Source organism: Ranitomeya variabilis, chromosome 1 (assembly GCF_051348905.1).
Source record: "Ranitomeya variabilis isolate aRanVar5 chromosome 1, aRanVar5.hap1, whole genome shotgun sequence".
Classification (NCBI taxonomy): domain Eukaryota; kingdom Metazoa; phylum Chordata; class Amphibia; order Anura; family Dendrobatidae; genus Ranitomeya; species Ranitomeya variabilis.
This window is the reverse complement of record NC_135232.1, coordinates 334,192,749-334,214,461: the sequence shown is the minus strand read 5'-3', so window position 1 is coordinate 334,214,461 and position 21,713 is coordinate 334,192,749. Positions and strand designations below refer to the sequence as shown.

The 21,713-nt window shown below is 43.9% G+C and overlaps 1 protein-coding gene across 3 annotated transcripts in view; it reads left to right on the top strand.

The window, feature by feature from the left end:
- The window catches only part of REM2 (RRAD and GEM like GTPase 2), a 52,679-nt gene extending 34,901 nt beyond the window's left edge, over window positions 1-17,778 (top strand). Inside the window, exons 2-6 of one of the 3 annotated variants that reach the window (XR_013224178.1) lie at window positions 1,883-2,209; window positions 2,313-2,386; window positions 2,811-3,018; window positions 16,526-17,294; window positions 17,607-17,778. Coding sequence is in view for 2 of the 3 variants with exons in the window: in XM_077299157.1 (XP_077155272.1) it covers window positions 1,891-2,209; window positions 2,313-2,386; window positions 2,811-3,018; window positions 16,526-16,803 (879 nt within the window). In the remaining variant the exon portion in view is untranslated. Of the gene's footprint in view, window positions 1-1,882; window positions 2,210-2,312; window positions 2,387-2,810; window positions 3,019-16,525 lie in introns of all 3 variants that reach the window. The other 2 variants (XM_077299157.1, XM_077299162.1) reach the window with 2 other exon arrangements.
- Window positions 17,779-21,713: the final 3,935 nt, after the last annotated feature.

Sequence of the window (21,713 nt, the reverse complement as noted above, 5' to 3'; positions counted from 1 at the left end):
CCCGAGTCAGAAACTTTACGGGGTCTCAGATACATGATCAGGGCCAGATTTTTCTATCCCCGATCATGTGACCACCGTTATTCAATGAATAACAGCAATCCCAAATAAAAATAAAGTGTGCCTGCTGTTACAATGATTTATTTCTCTTCTGACATGATATACATATCAGGAGAGAGAAATGATGCCCCTGGTACCTCCACCATCCCCAGACCCTCCTGATCTGTCCCCCGGCCCAGCTTCATTTTCCTGGAAAAAAATCTGAGATCTGCCCGCCGGTACCCTCCAATAATAGGACATATTTGCTATTGGTTCCTTTCACAGTGATCAAAAGAAAAAAAGTTTGCACCGGGTGCTCGGGTATGCACAGAATATTGCGGATCTCGGTGTGTCTTTTTTGGGTGTCTAACAGCCGCAAAACATGCTGGGCCATGATCATGTCACTCAAGCAACCGCGATATTCGGTGCATATCTGAGCACCTGATGCTAAGCGGAGTTTCAGGCACTTGCGCTCAACACTAATTACGACGTAGTCAATATGAAAACTTAATGTTATCAAATTATGTGATGTACCTGTGGGTTCAAAATGCTCACTATACACCTGGACAAAATCCTTGAGGGGTGTGGTTTCCAAAATGGTGTCACTTGTGGAGAGTTTCCACTGTTTAGGTACATCAGGGGCTCTCCAAACACAACATGGCGTCCACTAATTATTCCAGCAAATTTTACATTCAAAAAGTCAAATGGCGCTCCTCCCCTTCCGAGCCCTGCCGTGCACCCAAACAGTAGATTTCCCCCACAAATAAGGTATCGGCATATTTAGGAGAATTTGCATAACAAATTTTATGGTCCATTTTCTCTAATTACCCTTGTGAAAAAAAATATTTGGGTCTAAAGTAAATTTTTTTCTGAAAAAAATTAAATTTTTTTCAATCCACATTGCTCCAGTTCCTGTGAAGCACCTGAAGGGTAATAAAATTCTTGAATGTGGTTATGAGCACCTTGAGGGGTGCAGTTTTTAGAAAATACCCCAAAGTGACACCATTCTACCATACAGACCCCTCAAAGCCACTTCAAATGTGATGTGGTCCTTAATAAAATGATAGTTTTGTAAATTTTGTTGGAAAAATTAGAAATCACTGGTCAACTTTTAACCCTCTCTGATTTAAGGGCATAAAAATTAAAAGTTTGAAAATTGCTAAATTTTCCACATTTTTGCCAAATTTCTGTCTTTTTCACAAATAAACGCAAGTCGTATTAAATAAATTTTATCACTGTTATGAAGTCTAATATGTCACGAAAAAACATTCTCAGAATCAGTGGGCTACGTTGAAGTGTTCCAAAGTTATTACCACATAAAGTGACAGTGGTCAGAATTTTAAAATTTGGCTTGATCATTTAAGGTCAAAATTGGCTTAGTCATTAAGGGGCTAACCAAGCATCGTTCCCAGAAAACCTGTTAAAAGGCGCCTTTACATCCTTAAATATTGCACACAGTTTGGCAGCTTATTTCTTATGTAATTACCATATTTACATGTGTTGAAACTGTACTTAAGGTCACATAATACAAAGAGGGGCACTAGACCAGCTAGCGCTTATTTCATGGACCAATTGCACTTCACATCAATTTGCAAATCTTACTTAAACATTTCTAGGATGTAGGTGCGATTTCAGCCTTGGAAGGTAGTTGTAATTGCATTTAGATGACAAGAATGCATTACTGAAGCAGTTGCCTCCCTATATTTTCAGTTTCGGAAATATAAGAAAATGTATATTTCTAAAAGCTATTTGGTCTCTTACATTTGCTGCAACCTTTTATTTTTAATAGCCTCTTTACTGTCATGTTTGACGTTTAGTTGATTATTGATGATTTCTCTTTTCCTAGATATTGACATGACCCTAAACAAAATAGAAAAAATGGGAGGTCTGCGGCAACACAGAGGAAGTCTTCCTCTTCCAGCTGACTCACGCCGGAGGGGTAGTATGCCTTTGCCTTACAAGCATCAGCTGAGGCGTGCCCAAGCTGTAGATGAGCTGGACTGGCCAAGTGTCAATTCTGGGTCCTCTGACTCTGTGAGGTCTTCTGACAGTAACCCAGAGTCTGGTGTCTTCAAAGTGATGTTGCTTGGTGACAGTGGAGTAGGAAAGACTATGCTTGCTGGCATATTTGGAGGTACACAGGATACTTTCCCCCATGAGTCTGAACATCCAGGTAACTTTTTTTTTTTTTAAAGAGTGTTGTAGTTTTGGCTGGGAGAGGGTTGACATTTATGCTAGAACCAAAGGTGATCAAGTTATCATTTTGTTGCCAACAGAGGATACCTACGAGAGAAATCTAATAGTGGATGGAGAGAAGACCACACTGATGGTTTATGACATCTGGGAACAGGTGAGTAGCAAGATTAACACCACATTGTAATGCCATTGTTACCCAAGAAATGTAAAGTAGAATAGTGACAAATGTTTCAAGATATGTTATTGGCTAATCGTGTAAAATGGGGAATAATTACCAAATAATCTCTAAAAGACAATATATTTTTCTTTAGATAACTATGTAGAAAAGATTCATGTATGTATCATCCTCTTTAATAGCTCTGGTTATTACACTCTCATCACCACACTTACCCATGGAAGACAGTAAAGTGTTTGGTCTTCAGTAATCATAGAATATCCCGGGGAACAGTATTCAGTCTTCCCCTTATCGTAGCGTATATAAAATGCTCATGGACCACACGATGATATTGTGCATAGCATGTGCCATACCTAGCATTACACAGATTTGTATGTTGTTCAATGTGACCCTAATCTCTCAGTCAGGACCACATACCTGGATGCAAGACAGTTGTCTACAGATGGGTGATGCCTTCCTTCTAGTATTTTCCGTGACAGATCGTGGTAGTTTCCAACGTCTACCAGGTCTTCTTCTAAGGTTACGTACTGCCCGTCCACATCGGCACATTCCAGTGATTCTTGTTGGCAATAAAGGAGATCTGGCACGCTCCAGAGAGGTCAGCATGGAAGGTAATACTTACCGAAAATCGCCAAAAATAGTATAGAAAGTACTCTGCAGTGTACTATTAGAACCTGAAAATGTGATGAAATATAAAAAAAAATATAAAAAAGTAGGCTTTTTTTTGTCTATGGAAATATAAGCCTCAAGCCACAAAGATACGTAGTGAACATTCATAAAGGGATAGGAAATATGACTATGAAGCGCAAGCCTTGTTGGTCCTATTGAAGTAATGTCATTACCACATTGCGAAGATTGTGAAGGTTTGGTGCGAAAAGCCGAGCATGGCTTCAATTTAACGCCCAAGTCTTGCCTATGTCATATCAGCTGCAGGAAAAAGGGTCCACTTTAAAGTTGAGACATAAAGGGTAACAGGTTAAGCATTTTTTGATAGTTTGACCAGCCTAAACTTTTTGAGCTACAGTAGATGCAGTTCATCAATGAGTAATGTTTCTCATACAAAAAGAAAATTATTGGCTCTTTCAGCCTGCAGTTATTTGTAATGTCTCCCCCATATACAGTGCCTACAAGTAGTATTCAACCCCCTGCAGATTTAGCAGGTTTACACATTTGGAATTAACTTGGCATTGTGACATTTGGACTGTAGATCAGCCTGGAAGTGTGAAATGCACTGCAGCAAAAAAGAATGTTATTTCTTTGTTTATTTTTTTTTTTAAATTGTGAAAAGTCTTTTCAGAGGGTCATTTAGTATTCAACCCCTCAACCCACCAGAATTCTGTTTGGTTCCCCTAAAGTATTAAGAAGTAGTTCAGGCACAAAGAACAATGAGCTTCACATGTTTGGATTAATTATCTCTTTTTCCAGCCTTTTCTGACTATTTAAGACCCTCCCCAAACTTGTGAACAGCACTCAAACATGGTCAACATGGGAAAGACAAAGGAGCATTCCAAGGCCATCAGAGACAAGATCGTGGAGGGTCACAAGGCTGGCAAGGGGTACAAAACCCTTTCCAAGGAGTTGGGCCTACCTGTCTCCACTGTTGGGAGCATCATCCGGAAGTGGAAGGCTTATGGAACTACTGTTAGCCTTCCATGGCCTGGACAGCCTTTGAAAGTTTCCTCCCGTGCCGAGGCCAGGCTTGTCCGAAGAGTCAAGGCTAACCCAAGGACAACAAGGAAGGAGCTCCGGGAAGATCTCATGGCAGTGGGGACATTGGTTTCAGTCAATACCATAAGTAATGTACTCCACCGCAATGGTCTCCGTTCCAGACGAGCCCGTAAGGTACCTTTACTTTCAAAGCGTCATGTCAAGGCTCGTCTACAGTTTGCTCATGATCACTTGGAGGACTCTGAGACTGACTGGTTCAAGGTTCTCTGGTCTGATGAGACCAAGATTGAGATCTTTGGTGCCAACCACACACGTGACGTTTGGAGACTGGATGGCACTGCATACGACCCCAAGAATACCGTCCCTACAGTCAAGCATGGTGGTGGCAGCATCATGCTGTGGGGCTGTTTCTCAGCCAAGGGGCCTGGCCATCTGGTCCGCATCCATGGGAAGATGGATAGCACGGCCTACCTGGAGATTTTGGCCAAGAACCTCCGCTCCTCCATCAAGGATCTTAAGATGGGTCGTCATTTCATCTTCCAACAAGACAACGACCCAAAGCAAACAGCCAAGAAAACCAAGGCCTGGTTCAAGAGGCAAAAAATCAAGGTGTTGCAGTGGCCCAGTCAGTCTCCTGACCTTAACCCAATTGAAAACTTGTGGAAGGAGCTCAAGATTAAAGTCCACATGAGACACCCAAAGAACCTAGATAACTGGGAGAAGATCTGCATGGAGGAGTGGGCCAAAATAACTCCAGAGACCTGTGCCGGCCTGATCAGGTCTTATAAAAGACGATTATTAGCTGTAATTGCAAACAAAGGTTATTCCACAAAATATTAAACCTAGGGGTTGAATAATAATTGACCCACACTTTCATGTTTAAAATTTATAAAAATTTAACTGAGCAACAAAACTTTTTGGTTTGTAAGATTTATGCATCTGTTAATAAATCCTGCTCTTGTTTGAAGTTTGAAGGCTCTAACTTATTTGCATCTTATTAAACCTGCTAAATCTGCAGGGGGTTGAATACTACTTGTAGGCACTGTACATAGCTGAGGGTCTATGCTTATTTCAATGGGCTGCGACTTATCACCAATGGGTACAAAGTATCAGGCATGGTCCAATTCAGTATGCCTGATTCTCCTTTCCCCCAACATCTTCTAGTCATAGTCAGGTAGCCCGAAATCAGTAAGTTCAGCTGTGTTTTGTCTAATATGTATTGAAAGGTTTCCAATCTTTGAAAAAAAAAAGTTTTCATCTCTATGTCCATAAAGAAGAAAGCAGATTGGCGCATATCGTCCCGTGCAACAAAATCCGGGGATGACCTGTTGAAGCGCAATGTAAGCGTGAAACGATTGTCGTCTTTATTAGCTCCACCGTTTAATCTGCCTGCTGTTGGTATGATGATGCCACAATAAAGGATTTTGTTGCACGGGACGGTATGTGCCAATCCGCTTTCTTTTTTTATGGACATACAAATTCTCTTTCTTTGGAAGTGGCACCCGTAATCCCTGGTGTGTGCAGCTTCATTAACCCGAAGTCATACAGATGTGCCTTCGTCCTGCTTCTCTGCCATGGAAAGTTTTCATCTCTGGCTGGGGGTCTGGGTGCTGAGACTCCAACAAACGCAAAGTGGCAGATGATCCCTTTTTCAACTCTGAGGAGAGTTAATCCCAACCCGATGGGCACAAGCCCCACCTGAGCATTTCTGTGCCTTGGTGTTAGTGATTATTGGGGGACTCAACACTTTTCCCCCACACCGATAAAACTTCTGACATGTCAGCCCTTTACGTAACTGCAGTACGGAAAGGTACAGAATGTTATTTCTTTCCTTTCTGCTCAGCAGTTGCGTATTAATCTGGCAGCTACAGCATATACATTACTGTTGAAACCCACATGGAGGACGTTAGTAACTATATCCTAAAAGCTGTTATGTAACTGCCTTTTGTTCATCAAATTGCTTAAGAAAAAACATTTGTTTTTGATAGCAGATCGTGTTTCAGCTTGTACATATACAAATTCAATTCATCATATCTCTGTGTGGTGAGCTGGTTGGTAGGAGAAAGCAGAATATGGGAGAAATCACTGTGCCTGACCACCATGGAGAGGATTTCATCTACCTTCAGCAACCTCTGCTTTAGTGAAATAATTGACTCATATTTGCACATTGTAATGATATACTGAGGTCTGGAGAGAAATAGAAAATAAATGCCCGATTCATCAAGAACGTCGATTTTTCTCACCGGGGTGGAGTCCGACACTCCTGATTCATGAAGAGTTACATGTCTGAATCATGAAACATGGACATCTAATGAGTGGCATGCGCCTCCATGCACCGTGCCAGAAATCTTACTCCAGTTAGAGACTGAAATGGTATTTTTGGTGTTTTTTTTTCCTCTATACCCCGCCTCACCCATATGTCCCACCCCAGTTTTGCCAATTTTGGCAGAGCTGAGAAATGAGAAACTGGCACGAAAAACTTGCACAATTTTTGCAAAGCTTCGAATTGCTCCAAAATGTTGCGACTTTTCAAATCAATTTATGCCAGAATTCTGGTAAAATTGTTTGTATAAATCAGGGCAAAAGTGTGCAACATATCTAATTTAGGTAATCAGCATTGCTAAGGTCCTGGTATCACCATTAGGCCAGGGTCACACGAGAGTAGGTTCTCTCATGTGGGAGAATCAGGCCGATTGTGCAAATTACTTGGCTCAAACTCTGTCAGAGTCTGATCTGAGGGTCACCTTACTGTGATTTAATTCTCTCACATAATAGAATGGAGCACAGGTGTGGAGAACTTTTCGCCTTGTTCTCCATTGTCTGAGTCTGCAAATGTTGGACTGCACTTGAATGACATCCTAGTGCAGTCCGATGTTTTACTGGCACTCGTAGAATTGTGTAGGTGGTCCGAATTGCAGAGCCACTCACAGCGTGCTGCGATTGTTTTCTCATGCCGAATCGGCATGAGGAAAAAAAACGCCAATCTGCACTGCCCCATAGTATAACATTGGGCTGAGTGCTATCTGATAAATATCACAGATCTGCATTGCCCCATAGTATAACATTGGGCCGAGTGCAATTTGATAAACATAACAGATCTGCACTGCCCCATAGTATAACATTGGGCCGAATGCTATCTGATAAACATCACAGGTCAATGAGAGGTCAAACGTTTTCTGTAAGGGTACTGTCACACAGTGCAATTTTGATCGCTACGACGGTACGATTCGTGACGTTCTAGCGATATCGTTACGATATCGCAGTGTCTGACACGCAGCAGCGATCAGGGATCCTGCTGAGAATCGTACGTCGTAGCAGATCGTTTGGAACTTTCTTTCGTCGCTTGATCACCCGCTGACATCGCTGGATCGTTGTGTGTGACAGCGATCCAGCGATGTGTTCGCTTGTAACCAGGGTAAACATCGGGTAACTAAGTGCAGGGCCGCGCTTAGTAACCCGATGTTTACCCTGGTTACCAGCGTAAACGTAAAAAAAACAAACAGTACATACTTACATTCCGGTGTCTGTCCCCGGCGTCTCAGCTTCTCTGCACTGTGAGCGCCTGCCGGCCGGAAAGCGAGCACAGCGGTGACGTCTGACGTCACCGCTGTGCTTTCCGGCTATGGTGCTTACACAGTGGAGAGAAGCAGAACGCCGGGGGACAGACACCGGAATGTAAGTATGTACTGTTTGTTTTTTTTACGTTTACGCTGGTAACCAGGGTAAACATCGGGTTACTAAGCGCGGCCCTGCGCTTAGTAACCCGATGTTTACCCTGGTTACCCGGGGACTTCGGCATCGCTCCAGCGCCGTGATTGCAACGTGTGACCGCAGTCTACGACGCTGGAGCGATAATCATACGATCGCTGCGACGTCACGGATCGTGCCGTCGTAGCGATCAAAATTGCACTGTGTGACAGTACCCTAAGTCTTCACAAGGTTGGCACACACTGGGGGGGTGGTATGTTGGCCCATTCCTCCATGCAGATCTCCTCTAGAGCAGTGATGTTTTGGGCGCGTCGCTGGGCAACACGGACTTTCAACTCCCTCCAAAGGTTTTCTATGGGGTTGAGATATGGAGACTGGCTAGGCCACTCCAGGACCTTCATATTCTTATTACGAAGCCACTCCTTCGTTGCCCTGTCGGTGTCCTTGGGATCATTATCATGCTGAAAGACTCATCCACGTTTCATCTTCAATGCCCTTGCTGATGGAAGGAGGTTTGCACTCAAAATCTCACGCTACATGGCTCCATTCATTCTTTCATGTACAGGGATCAGTAATCCTGGGCCCGTTGCAGAGAAACAGCCCCAAAGCATGATGTTGCCACCCCAATGCTTTACAGTAGGTATGGTGTTCTTTGGATGCAACTCAGCATTCTCTCTCCTCCAAACACGACGAGTTTTGTGTCTACCAAACAGTTCTACGTTGGTTTCATCAGACCATATGACATTCTCCCAATACTCTTCTGGATAATCCAAATGCTCGCTAGCAAACTTCAGATGGGCCCGGACATGTACTGGCTTAAGCAGGGGGACATGTCTGGCACTGTATTATTGATGGTAGCCTTTGTTACGGTGGTCCCAGCTCTATGCAGGTCATTCACTAGGTCCCCCTGTGTGGTTCTGGGTTTTTTGCTCACCGTTCTTGTGATCTTTTTAACCCCACGGGGTGAGATCTTGCGTGGAACCCCAGATCGAGGAAGATTATCAGTGGTCTTGTATGTTTTCCACTTTCTTATTATTGCTCCCACAGTTGATTTCATCACGCCAAGCTGCTTGCCTATTGCAGATTCAGTCTTCCCAGCCTGGTGCAGGGCTACAATTTTGTTTCTGGTGTCCTTCGACAGCTCTTTGGTCTTCCCCATAGTGAAGTTTGGAGTGTGACTGCTTGTGGTTGTGGATAGGTATCTTTTATACTGACAACAAGGTCAAACAGGTGCCATTACTACAGGTAATAAGTGGAGGACAGAGGAGTCTCTTAAAGGAGAAGTTACAGGTCTGTGAGAGCCAGAAATCTTGCATGTTTTTAGGTGACCAAATACTTATTTTCCACCATAATTTGCAAAATAAATCTTGCAAAATCAGACAAAGTGATTTTCTGGATTTGTTTTCTCATTTTGACTCTCATAGTTGTGGTCTACCTGGAGCGCCCCCAGATGCAGGGCCGCGGGGTACTCGGTACCGGGCCTCTCTGTCTCGGTCCTGGGGTTGTCACGGTGGCTAGACCCGGTCCGTGACCCTGCTAAGGGGCGTCCAATGAAAGGTGTGATGGTGGTGCGTGGTGCAGGTCGCGATGAATAACTAGGACACAGGGTTGCAGTATCTTTACCTCTTTACTGAAGGCTTCAGGATCCGCAATCCAGAGTACTGCTAACAGGGCTGCCTGAGACCGGCCGGTCCGAAGGCACATCCAGAGTTTCCTTTGCAGGTGGAAATCAGTGCCTACCTTCTAGCGCCTGTGTGTTGTAGTACCTCCCTGCTAAGCACCACGGGATAGTCCTCACAACTGTTGTGTCTGTTCCTGATGTTCTTCTCTCACAACTCGTATCTGATCTGATGTTCTTCTCCGTCCCCAGATGATATGGATAGGACGCACCCGTATGACGGGTAGGCCTGGAGTTCTTCCGGGACCCTAGCATCACCCCTCTCCCACAATTGCCCCCTATGTCTGCTTAGGTGATTTAGGTGAGACAGACAACCTAAAATTAACTGTCCTGCCGCTGTTTGAAGTACTGCTTGGAGCCTAATACTTCCTCGGCGTTCCGGCCACCGGCTGCGCGCCTCAGTAGGATGTTGCCTCGATCTTACCGCACGACTCCTACTGGCTTTATCTCCTTTTTGCTGCGATCTCGTTTCTCACTTCTCCACAATAAACCTCGCTTTGTTTCCTTTCTTAGGATGCCGTTGCAACGGGTGCAGGCGCGGCTCCGTAACGTTCTGTTCTGTTCGCTAGGCCACTGTCAGGATCCCACCCCTGACAGGGACCCCCCTGAATCTTCCCCTGCAACACCCTCTGCCACAGGATGTTGCCTGGATCCAACCCAGTCAGCTTCTGACTAACTTCCTATCCAGCCCCCAGTTTTACCAGATAGTGAGGAGTGGCCTAATACATAGAACCCTTTGCTCCCCCTGGTGGCCAGAATGTGAAGTGTAATGCGTGACTGTGATACCTGGTCAGGTGAACTCCTTAAGTGCCATCAGACGTACCATCACTCCCCTTAGCGGCGGAGCGTCAGTACTGCAACGACCAGGACTCTGGGGCGCTGCACTCCCCCCCGGTTAAATCCAGTACTCCCGGACTGGGAAGAAAACAACAATACATGTCAGCAAAAGACATACAAATTTTGAAATGCTATGAACAAGTAATTATAACAGTGCTTCCCTTTATGGGAGGTGAGGACTCTTGAACGTTACAAACAAAACATGGTTAAATATTTTAAATAGCATACTATAAATAACTTCTATTACCCAGCCAGGTATTCTACTAAGTGCAAATTTTGAACAATAATTTAACTTTTCCTTTAAGGGCGTATAGGCTGAACCCACTAAAGGCTTACTATAAAACTCTAAAACATAAATTAACTTTTTCTTTATTTCTCTCTTCTAAGTGCAACATTTTTCTTTTTACTCTCTGATTTTTCATATGCAGGACCGCCTGTCTATCTGCCCAGGCCTACTGCCTCTTTTCTTAGTACAGGATCACTGAGCCATCTCTCTATGGCACTCAGGAGGACTTCACTAACTAACCCCTACGGGTTTACTTTATTGAAACTTGGCTTTCAACTGTTTCCTGTCCTCATTCTCTAGTAACATTATTAAACATTCTCTATAACTATCTAGCTAACTACATATTACTCCTATGTAAAACATTATTACCATCTACTTTCTTTTAAGGCAACATTATACTTTAAGTGCAACTAGTGAACGTTCCCTTTAAGAGGGAACCAAGTCTCTTTGAGGTAATGCAGACTCTCTCTATCTGCAAGTCCGGTTAAGACAAGAGCTCCCATGCTGTACTCAGGAACAGTCTCTTCACAAAGCACTCCTTCTTGTAAAACCAGTAAGGGGCACCTTTAAGAAGGTGCGAACTATTTACAATACAGTTTGTGAACAATTCACCGTCCATGATTTGGCAGTCTTTGTAACATTGTTAAACAAAAGCAAAGATGAAAACAAAAGCAAAAATAAAAAGCAATGGGGATCCCGGGTAAACAAAGGGATCCCCTTAAGAATAACCCTGGTCGGGTATTAGCAGCAAAAAGCAGGAAAACAAACAGTTAACTATTTACAGTTGCAGAGCATTAGGATCTTACTCTGGTTCTGGCGGCCGTAGCTCTGCAGGCAGCAGGGGGCGGGGCCATCCACCCGGGTACCTGCGGCTACCAAGTGTTGTACCAGAAGCCCCCTCGCTCCAGTCAAGGGTCTGGGTACCCACAGTTTTAGATCCTGTAACGACCTGGGTACTGGTCATCACTGCGGCCAAGCTTCCGGCTACCACAGTGGTAGCAACAGTGCAGGTGGTGGTCTTGACAACGGTGCAGGTTGGAGTAACCACCGTGGTCTTTGTGGTAATGGTAGACTGGTCACAAGAGGGCACCTTCGCCACAGGGGACAGCTTCACCGGCACCTTAGTCGGGGGCGTCATGGGATCTCGCCTCTTGTGGACATTCAGGGCGAACCACCCCTTTTCCCCAAAGTGCCGGGTGTAGGTGACTTCATCCCCTGGGTAGAGATCCTGATCCGGGTGGCCCTCTCTTAGGTGGGACTCGACATCCCTCCGGTTCACGAACACTTCGGCGTACAGGCCCGGCTCCTTAATAAAGCCCCAGCCCCCACGGAGATTAAAGGCGATGATAATGCCCTGCCGACGCGGGGCCTGGTGAGTGGTGCGGTCCTTGCGGGCCCTGTCCTTCACCGCTCGGTCCCGCTGGTGATGGGCCTCCCACCCGGCCTGGTACTCTTTCTCCTTCTTCTCCCACTGTTGGTTTAGCTGGACCTGGTACTCTTCCCAGCTGAGGGCCTCCACCATCTCCCCTTCCTGTGTCTTCACCCCGGGGAACCCCATGAAGTTGGACCCTGGGTTCACCCAGTGGCACAGCGTGCACTCTGCATAGACCGCGCCCGGCAAGGTGATTGGCGAGATCGGGGCCTTTAGGAGGTGCTCCATGCCCGTGGCCTGGTCCCAGGGAAGGAGGCGCTGGAGTTGATAGGCCCAGTTGCCGTGCCACCTCCCCCTGGGACCTATCAGCAGGTCCTCCGCTAGCGGTGCAGGGTCGGCGGGCTTACCGGCCGGTGCGACATCCTCCCTCGCGGCTGGCTCCGCTGGTGGTGACGTCGGTGGAGACATCGGCAGCAACTCGAGCAGCGGTACATGAACAGATGTTGGGGGATCCTCCACTGGCGTCTCCTGGGGTGCGTCCTTGTTTTCCACCCGCAGTTGGAGGAGTTGTTCGATTAAGTCCTCCATCTCGAGCTGCAGGAGACCCGCATCGGCTGTGGAGACTGGGCCGCTATGCTCCTCCGGGTAGCTGGGGGAGTTCTCCACTTCAACCCCACACTCTGGGTCTGAGCGGTCAGCCATCACGTCCTCCACGTGGGTCACTTCCTGGCCTTTTTCCCGCTCTCTCCTTCTTGGGCGGTTTCTTTTTCTTTGTCTCCGCCCTCCATTGAGGATTAGGAGGCGGATCTCGGCTGCTGACGGACACATCCTCAAGGTACAGAAATATTTAGACTGGGCGGCCATTGTCTTTCGCGCTCTTCAGCTTGTCTACGCCCACTTCCACGCCCTTCTTCTTCTCTTGCGCTCCCCTTGGCGCTGTAATAGCAGCGGTTTTGGCAGGAAGTGGCAATACACAGTCTTTGCAATAAGTCCCAGTTCAAGCACGATTCAGACACAATTCCAAGGCACACATTCTGATTCTTCAGGCTTAAGTAGATCCTGTTCGTGACGCCAAGTTGGAGCGCCCCCAGATGCAGGGCCGCGGGGTACTCGGTACCGGGCCTCTCTGTCTCGGTCCTGGGGTTGTCACAGTGCTAGACCCGGTCCGTGACCCTGCTAAGGGGCGTCCAATGAAAGGTGTGATGGTGGTGCGTGGTGCAGGTCGCGATGAATAACGAGGACACAGGGTTGCAGTCTCTTTACCTCTTTACTGAAGGCTTCAGGATCCGCAATCCAGAGTACTGCTAACAGGGCTGGCTGAGACCGGCCGGTCCGAAGGCACATCCAGAGTTTCCTTTGCAGGTGGAAATCAGTGCCTACCTTCTAGCTCCTGTGTGTTGTAGTACCTCCCTGCTGAGCAGCACGGGATAGTCCTCACAACTGTTGTGTCTGTTCCTGATGTTCTTCTCTCACAACTCGTATCTGTTCTGATGTTCTTCTCCGTCCCCCAGATGATATGGATAGGACGCACCCGTATGACTGGTAGGCCTGGAGTTCTTTCGGGACCCTAGCGTCACCCCTCTCCCACAATTGCCCCCTATGTCTGCTTAGGTGATTTAGGTGAGACAGCCAACCTAAAATTAACTGTCCTGCCGCTGTTTGAAGTACTGCTTGGAGCCTAATACTTCCTCGGCGTTCCGGCTACGCGCCTCAGTAGGATGTTGCCTCGATCTTACGGCACGACTCCTACTGGCTTTATCTCCATTTTGCTGCGATCTCGTTTCTCACTTCTCCACAATAAACCTCGCTTCATTTCCTTTCTTAGTATGCCGCCGCAACGGGTGCAGGCGCGGCTCCGTAACGTTCTGTTCTGTTCACTAGGCCACTGTCAGGATCCCACCCCTGACAGAGACCCCCCTGAATCTTCCCCTGCAACACCCTCTGCCACAGGATGTTGCCTGGATCCAACCCAGTCAGCTTCTGACTAACTTCCTAACCAGCCCCCAGTTTTACCAGATTGTGAGGAGTGGCCTAATACATTGAACCCTTTGCTCCCCCTGGTGGCCAGAATGTGAAGTGTAATGCGTGACTGTGATACCTGGTCAGGTGAACTCCTTAAGTGCCATCAGACGTACCATCACTCCCCTTAGCGGGGGAGCGTCAGTACTGCAACGACCAGGACTCTGGGGCGCTGCATACCTATGATGTCAATTACAGGCCTCTCTCATGTTTTTAAGTGGGAGAACATGCACAATTGTTTTTTTTCCCCACCGTATGTATTCTATGTGTATATATCTATTCCCTTTATTCTACTCTAACCTGTCAGTGTGACTTTACTGTACATGGCATATATATACAGGTCCTTCTCAAAAAATTAGCATATAGTGTTAAATTTCATTATTTACCATAATGTAATGATTACAATTAAACTTTCATATATTATAGATTCATTATCCACCAACTGAAATTTGTCAGGTCTTTTATTGTTTTAATACTGATGATTTTGGCATACAACTCCTGAAAACCCAAAAAACCTGTCTCAATAAATTAGCATATCAAGAAAAGGTTCTCTAAACGACCTATTACCCTAATCTTCTGAATCAACTAATTAACTCTAAACACATGCAAAAGATACCTGAGGCTTTTAAAAACTCCCTGCCTGGTTCATTACTCAAAACCCCCATCATGGGTAAGACTAGCGACCTGACAGATGTCAAGAAGGCCATCATTGACACCCTCAAGCAAGAGGGTAAGACCCAGAAAGAAATTTCTCAACAAATAGGCTGTTCCCAGAGTGCTGTATCAAGGCACCTCAATGGTAAGTCTGTTGGAAGGAAACAATGTGGCAGAAAACGCTGTACAACGAGAAGAGGTGACCGGACCCTGAGGAAGATTGTGGACTGAGTCTGGTGTGGAAACATCCAGAGCCACCGTGCACAGGCGTGTGCAGGAAATGGGCTACAGGTGCCGCATTCCCCAGGTAAAGCCACTTTTGAACCATAAACAGCGGCAGAAGCGCCTGACCTGGGCTACAGAGAAGCAGCACTGGACTGTTGCTAAGTGGTCCCAAGTACTTTTTTCTGATGAAAGCAAATTTTGCATGTCATTCGGAAATCAAGGTGCCAGAGTCTGGAGGAAGACTTGGGAGAAGGAAATGCCAAAATGCCTGAAGTCCAGTGTCAAGTACCCACAGTCAGTGATGGTGTGGGGTGCCATGTCAGCTGCTGGTGTTGGTCCACTGTGTTTCATCAAGGGCAGGGTCAATGCAGCTAGCTATCAGGAGATTTTGGAGCACTTCATACTTCCATCGGCTGAAATGCTTTATGGAGATGAAGATTTCATTTTCCAGCACGACCTGGCACCTGCTCACAGTGCCAAAACCACTGGAAAATGGTTTACTGACCATGGTATTACTGTGCTCAATTGGCCTGCCAACTCTCCTGACCTGAACCCCATAGAGAATCTGTGGGATATTGTGAAGAGAAAGTTGAGAGACGCAAGACCCAACACTCTGGATGAGCTTAAGGCCGCTATTGAAGCATCCTGGGCCTCCATAACATCTCAGCAGTGTCACAGGCTGATTGCCTCCATGCCACGCCGCATTGAAGCAGTCATTTCTGCCAAAGGATTCCCGACCAAGTATTGATTGGACGGGTGAAATATGCTAATTTATTGAGACAGGTTTTTTGGGTTTTCAGGAGTTGTATGCCAAAATCATCAGTATTAAAACAATAAAAGACCTGACAAATTTCAGTTGGTGGATAATGAATCTATAATATATGAATGTTTAATTGTAATCATTACATTATGGTAAATAATGAAATTTAACACTATATGCTAATTTTTTGAGAAGGACCTGTATATATATATGTGTGTGTGTGTGTGTGTATATGTGTGTGTGTATATATATATATATATATATATATATATATATATATATATATATATATATATATATATATATATATATATATATATATATATATATATATATATATATATATACTGTATGTATGTACGTATGTGTATATATGTATGTGTGTGTGTGTGTATATGTGTGTGTGTGTATATATATATATATATATATATATATATATATATATATATATATATATATATACGGTATATATAGTGTGTGTTTTGACTAATATTTCCTTTGTAAACAATGTGTAAATGACAGAGAATATCTGTATGTTAAAGCTCATGTTAAAATCACATTGCAATCGCACTGCACTCGGATGTAAATCGGATGCTAGTTGTGAAAAATCGGATTGTACTCGCATGACACTTGCATTACACTTGTGCGACTCTTGGCAGGGAGACTTGGACCGATTTTTCATACGTTTAGTGCGACTCCAGCCTAATCCTCATAATACCACTAGGAAACTGATGGTGATGTTTTGCTCTAAGCTCAAATGTGTTCATATCCTACTTCATTTTTTTTCTCGTACAATTGAAATGTAGAACTTTCAATGGATTTTTTGTTGTTGTTCTCTAGTACTGTAGTCCAAAGTATGATTAATGCTATGATACTGCTGTTTACTTTGTATTTTTCTTGTACTCTTCCAGAGGGACGCTCCCTGGCAGGCATGTTAAGCTGTAAATACACAGAGACATCTGCTGCCCTTCACCATAATACTCAAGAGCTGCTTGAAGGGGTTGTCAGACAGATTCGTTTACGAAAGGATGAAGTAGAGCGCCCTCCGCAGACAGCCACTCTTTTGCCACCAGGGCGTAGAGAAAGTTTGACCAAAAGAGCAAGGCGACTGTTGCAAGGGATTATGGGAAAACATAAAGGATTCTTCAAGCAAAGATCAAAATCATGTCATGACCTTTCTGTACTGTGACTAATGAACTGTCCAACCACGTGAATCACTTGAGACTTTGTGGCCAGTCTTATCAGAAAAGGCCCCGATCACCATCTTACATGGGGCCGTATCAATAGCACATGTGCTACGAAGAATATTAATATCATCAAGCAAACCTGGACTTGTGATCAAGCTGCAATGGCATTAGATATCACTATACATAAGCTCACCGCGTAATGTGACATTCATAAAATATTCATTTCACTTCTAAAGGTTGTAATTGATTGCATAATGAATAATTGTTTTTTTTACCTTTTTTTAAATGCAACACTGCCACATATTTATTGAGGATAATCTGCAAAACTGACACAAAATTGCAAGTTTTACTTGTCTAAGCAAATCTAACAGAGTAGAGCAGATGTAGATGATTTATTATTGAAAACTGTCATACCAACAGCATTAATATAAATATACATACATACATACATACATACATACATACATGCAAATGTTATAGTCTGCACACGCCTGTAAAAAATGCCATGTTTTTGTCATGTAAACAAAATTACACCAGGAAGATCCTTTTCCACCTTTAGGCTTCTTTTACACTTACCGTGGTTTTGCGGCTGTTTTTGTGGCCCCAATAGATTTCTTACGTATACGGCCCCCATTGAAAATCATTGAAAAGTGCACCATGACTACGGTTTTTGCAGTATTGGAAACCCGAAAAACAGCGATCCGCAAGTTTTTTTGCCGTCCGTTATTGTGGCAGTCCGTGAAAATTGCAGCAATACGGCCCGCAAAAAAGGCCCACAGTAACAGACCGCAAAAAACATGGTAAGTGTAAAAGAAGCCTTAATCTCACAATAATCTGTACAAATCCATTGAGAAGCAAAATGATATCATTTTGAGGAAAAAAATAAAGCTAACAAAAAATAATGTGGTTGCTTCAGTGTGAACACCCTCTTTTAATTGGGAATGTGGTTGTGTTCAGAATAAACCCCATTTAAACTCATGCTAAAGTGTAGTCCATGCACAGCTGCCATCATATAAAATAATTCTTATTATCCCAATATAAAGTTTAGTGGTTCTAGTAGAAATTTTCTCACATTTTCTTAGTTGCATTTTACAGCAAAAGCCATAGTCTGTAAACAGCTTATAACATAACAAAGGGATCATGTTGTTGAAAGTTATCAGTCAGGAGACAGTTACGTTTCAAAGCATTAGGTAAACCATGGAACACTGTGAAGACAGTCATCAAGTAGTGGCTTCAATTTAGAACGACAGTTGCATTAACTTTAGCTGGGCATCCCTCAAAAATTGATGAAAAGACAAAAAGAAAATTGGTCCAGGAGGCTGACCAGAAGCCTACAACAACATTAAAGGAGCTGCATACACTTTTGTCAAGCACTGGTTGAGCACTCATGTGATAATCTCCTGTATTCTTCATATATCTGGCTTGTGGGGTAGGGTGACAAGAGAGAAGCCTTTTCTTACAAAGAAAAACATCCAAGCTCAGTTACGTTTGCTCAAAACCTACATCAAATTCGATTTTTGAAGACAGCGCTCACCAGGTAGAATATAGAATAAAATCCTTTATAATTAAATGTAGCAATGTTTAATCTCCATTGGACTTTTTCAAGACTGTCAAAAGAATTGGGGGAAATGTGCGATGGTGTAAGGAGACTAAGGTTGAACATTTTGGCCATAATTCCAAAAGGTATCTTTGGTGCAAAGCCAACACTGTGCATCACCAAAAGAACACCCTACCAACAATGAAGCATGGAGGCAGCATTTTGCTCTGGGGCTGTTTTTAGTAGTCAGAACTGGAGCTTTAGTCAAGCTGGAGGGAATTATGAACACTTCCAAATATCAGTCAATTTTGCAACAAAACCTTCAGGACTCTGCTAAATATCTGAAGATGAAGAGGAATTTCACCTTTCAGCACAGCAAATTGCATACCTCCAAATCAACAAACGAGTGGCTTTGCCAGAAGATCAAAGTTTTGGAATGGCCCAATCAGTGCCCATACCTGAATCCAATTGAATACCTGTGTGTTGACCTGAAGAGGGTGATGTACACAGGAGATGCCCTCATAAATTTGACAGATTTGGAGCACTACTGCAAGGGAGAGTGGACAAATATTGCCAACTCTAGATGTGCCATGAGGATAGACTTTCCCAATAATACTGAAAACTGTTATAAATTCAAAAGGTACTTCAACAAAGTATAAGTATAAAGGTGTGCATATTTATGCAGCTACAATATTTTAGTTCTTTGATTTTACTTTTTCCACTCGAAAAGATATCTTTTTTTTTTTCTTTTTTAATTGAATTGTACAGATTATAGGTGACAGTAAGGCTACGTTCACACGATCCTTTTTTTCATCCTTTTTTTTTCAGGTCCTGTTTTGAAAAACCGCAGCTAAATTCAGCGCTGATTTTAGCTGCGGTTTTTGATCCTTTTTCTTCTGCGGATTCCACTGCGGGTTTCCAAATGCAGTTTCCTATTGGTGCTGCTGGAAACCCGCAGCGGAATCTGCAGAAAGAAGTGACATGCTACTTCTTTTTTCTGCAGGCAAAACCGCTGCGGATTTGCCTGTGGAAAAAAGGATCGTCGGCACAGCGGGTCCTTTTTTCCATTGGGTTACATTGTACTGTAACCTACATGGAAAACTGCTGCGGATCCGCAGTGCAATTCCGCTGCGGATCCGCAGCAAAAACCGCACCGTGTGAACATAGCCTAAAGGTGGAAAAGTTCTGAAATAATTCTTCCTGGTATGAGGTTTTTTTTCGCAAGATAAAAACCTGGCATTTTAACAGGTGTGTGTGTGTAGACTTTTTATACCGGTTTAAAAAAAAAAAAATATATATATATATATACAGTGGGGCAAAAAAGTATTTAGTCATTCAGCAATAGTGCAAGTTCCACCACTTAAAAAGATGAGAGGCGTCTGTAATTTACATCATAGGTAGACCTCAACTATGGGAGACAAACTGAGAAATAAAAATCCAGAAAATCACATTGTCTGTTTTTTTATAATTTTATTTGCATATTATGGTAGAAAATAAGTATTTGGTCAGAAACAAACAATCAAGATTTCTGGCTCTCACAGACCTGTAACTTCTTCTTTAAGAGTCTCCTCTTTCCTCCACTCATTACCTGTAGTAATGGCACCTGTTTAAACTTGTTATCAGTATAAAAAGACACCTGTGCACACCCTCAAACAGTCTGACTCCAAACTCCACTATGGTGAAGACCAAAGAGCTGTCAAAGGACACCAGAAACAAAATTGTAGCCCTGCACCAGGCTGGGAAGACTGAATCTGCAATAGCCAACCAGCTTGGAGTGAAGAAATCAACAGTGGGAGCAATAATTAGAAAATGGAAGACATTCAAGACCACTGATAATCTCCCTCGATCTGGGGCTCCACGCAAAATCCCACCCCGTGGGGTCAGAATGATCACAAGAACGGTGAGCAAAAATCCCAGAACCACGCGGGGGGACCTAGTGAATGAACTGCAGAGAGCTGGGACCAATGTAACAAGGCCTACCATAAGTAACACACTACGCCACCATGGACTCAGATCCTGCAGTGCCAGACGTGTCCCACTGCTTAAGCCAGTACATGTCCGGGCCCATCTGAAGTTTGCTAGAGAGCATTTGGATGATCCAGAGGAGTTTTGGGAGAATGTCCTATGGTCTGATGAAACCAAACTGGAACTGTTTGGTAGAAACACAACTTGTCGTGTTTGGAGGAAAAAGAATACTGAGTTGCATCCATCAAACACCATACCTACTGTAAAGCATGGTGGTGGAAACATCATGCTTTGGGGCTGTTTCTCTGCAAAGGGGCCAGGACGACTGATCCGGGTACATGAAATAATGAATGGGGCCATGTATCGTGAGATTTTGAGTGCAAACCTCCTTCCATCAGCAAGGGCATTGAAGATGAAACGTGGCTGGGTCTTTCAACATGACAATGATCCAAAGCACACCGCCAGGGCAACGAAGGAGTGGCTTCGTAAGAAGCATTTCAAGGTCCTGGAGTGGCCTAGCCAGTCTCCAGATCTCAACCCTATAGAAAACCTTTGGAGGGAGTTGAAAGTCCGTGTTGCCAAGCGAAAAGCCAAAAACATCACTGCTCTAGAGGAGATCTGCATGGAGGAATGGGCCAACATACCAACAACAGTGTGTGGCAACCTTGTGAAGACTTACAGAAAACGTTTGACCTCTGTCATTGCCAACAAAGGATATATTACAAAGTATTGAGATTAAATTTTGTTTCTGACCAAATACTTATTTTCCACCATAATATGCAAATAAAATGATAAAAAAACAGACAATGTGATTTTCTGGATTTTTTTTTTCTCAGTTTGTCTCCCATAGTTGAGGTCTACCTATGATGTAAATTACAGACGCCTCTCATCTTTTAAAGTGGTGGAACTTGCACTATTGCTGAATGACTAAATACTTTTTTGCCCCACTGTATATATATATAACTAGCTGTACTACCCGGCTTCGCCCGGGTTAATGACTGCTGTTAGCAAAATAGAATGTGTTAACAAAAATTTATTCTGCACACAAAAACCACAAAACAAATAGATAGAAATGTAATTATTAAAAGGCAAAAACTAAGCAAATAGAAGCATTTCACAACATATATTAGCTTTGTTATACTGAGAATGTCTTTGTTGCCTATATTAACCAATCAGAGCTCAGGTTAATTAACTGTAGCAAAATAGAAGCTGAGCTGTGATTGGTTGCTATTGGCAGCCTGATAAATCCCCAGCCAACAGGAAGCCCTCCCCCCTGGCAGTATATATTAGCTCACACATACACATAATAGACAGGTCATGTGACTGACAGCTGCCGTATTTCCTATATGGTACATTTGTTGCTCTTGTAGTTTGCTTATTAATCAGATTTTTATTTTTGAAGGACAATAC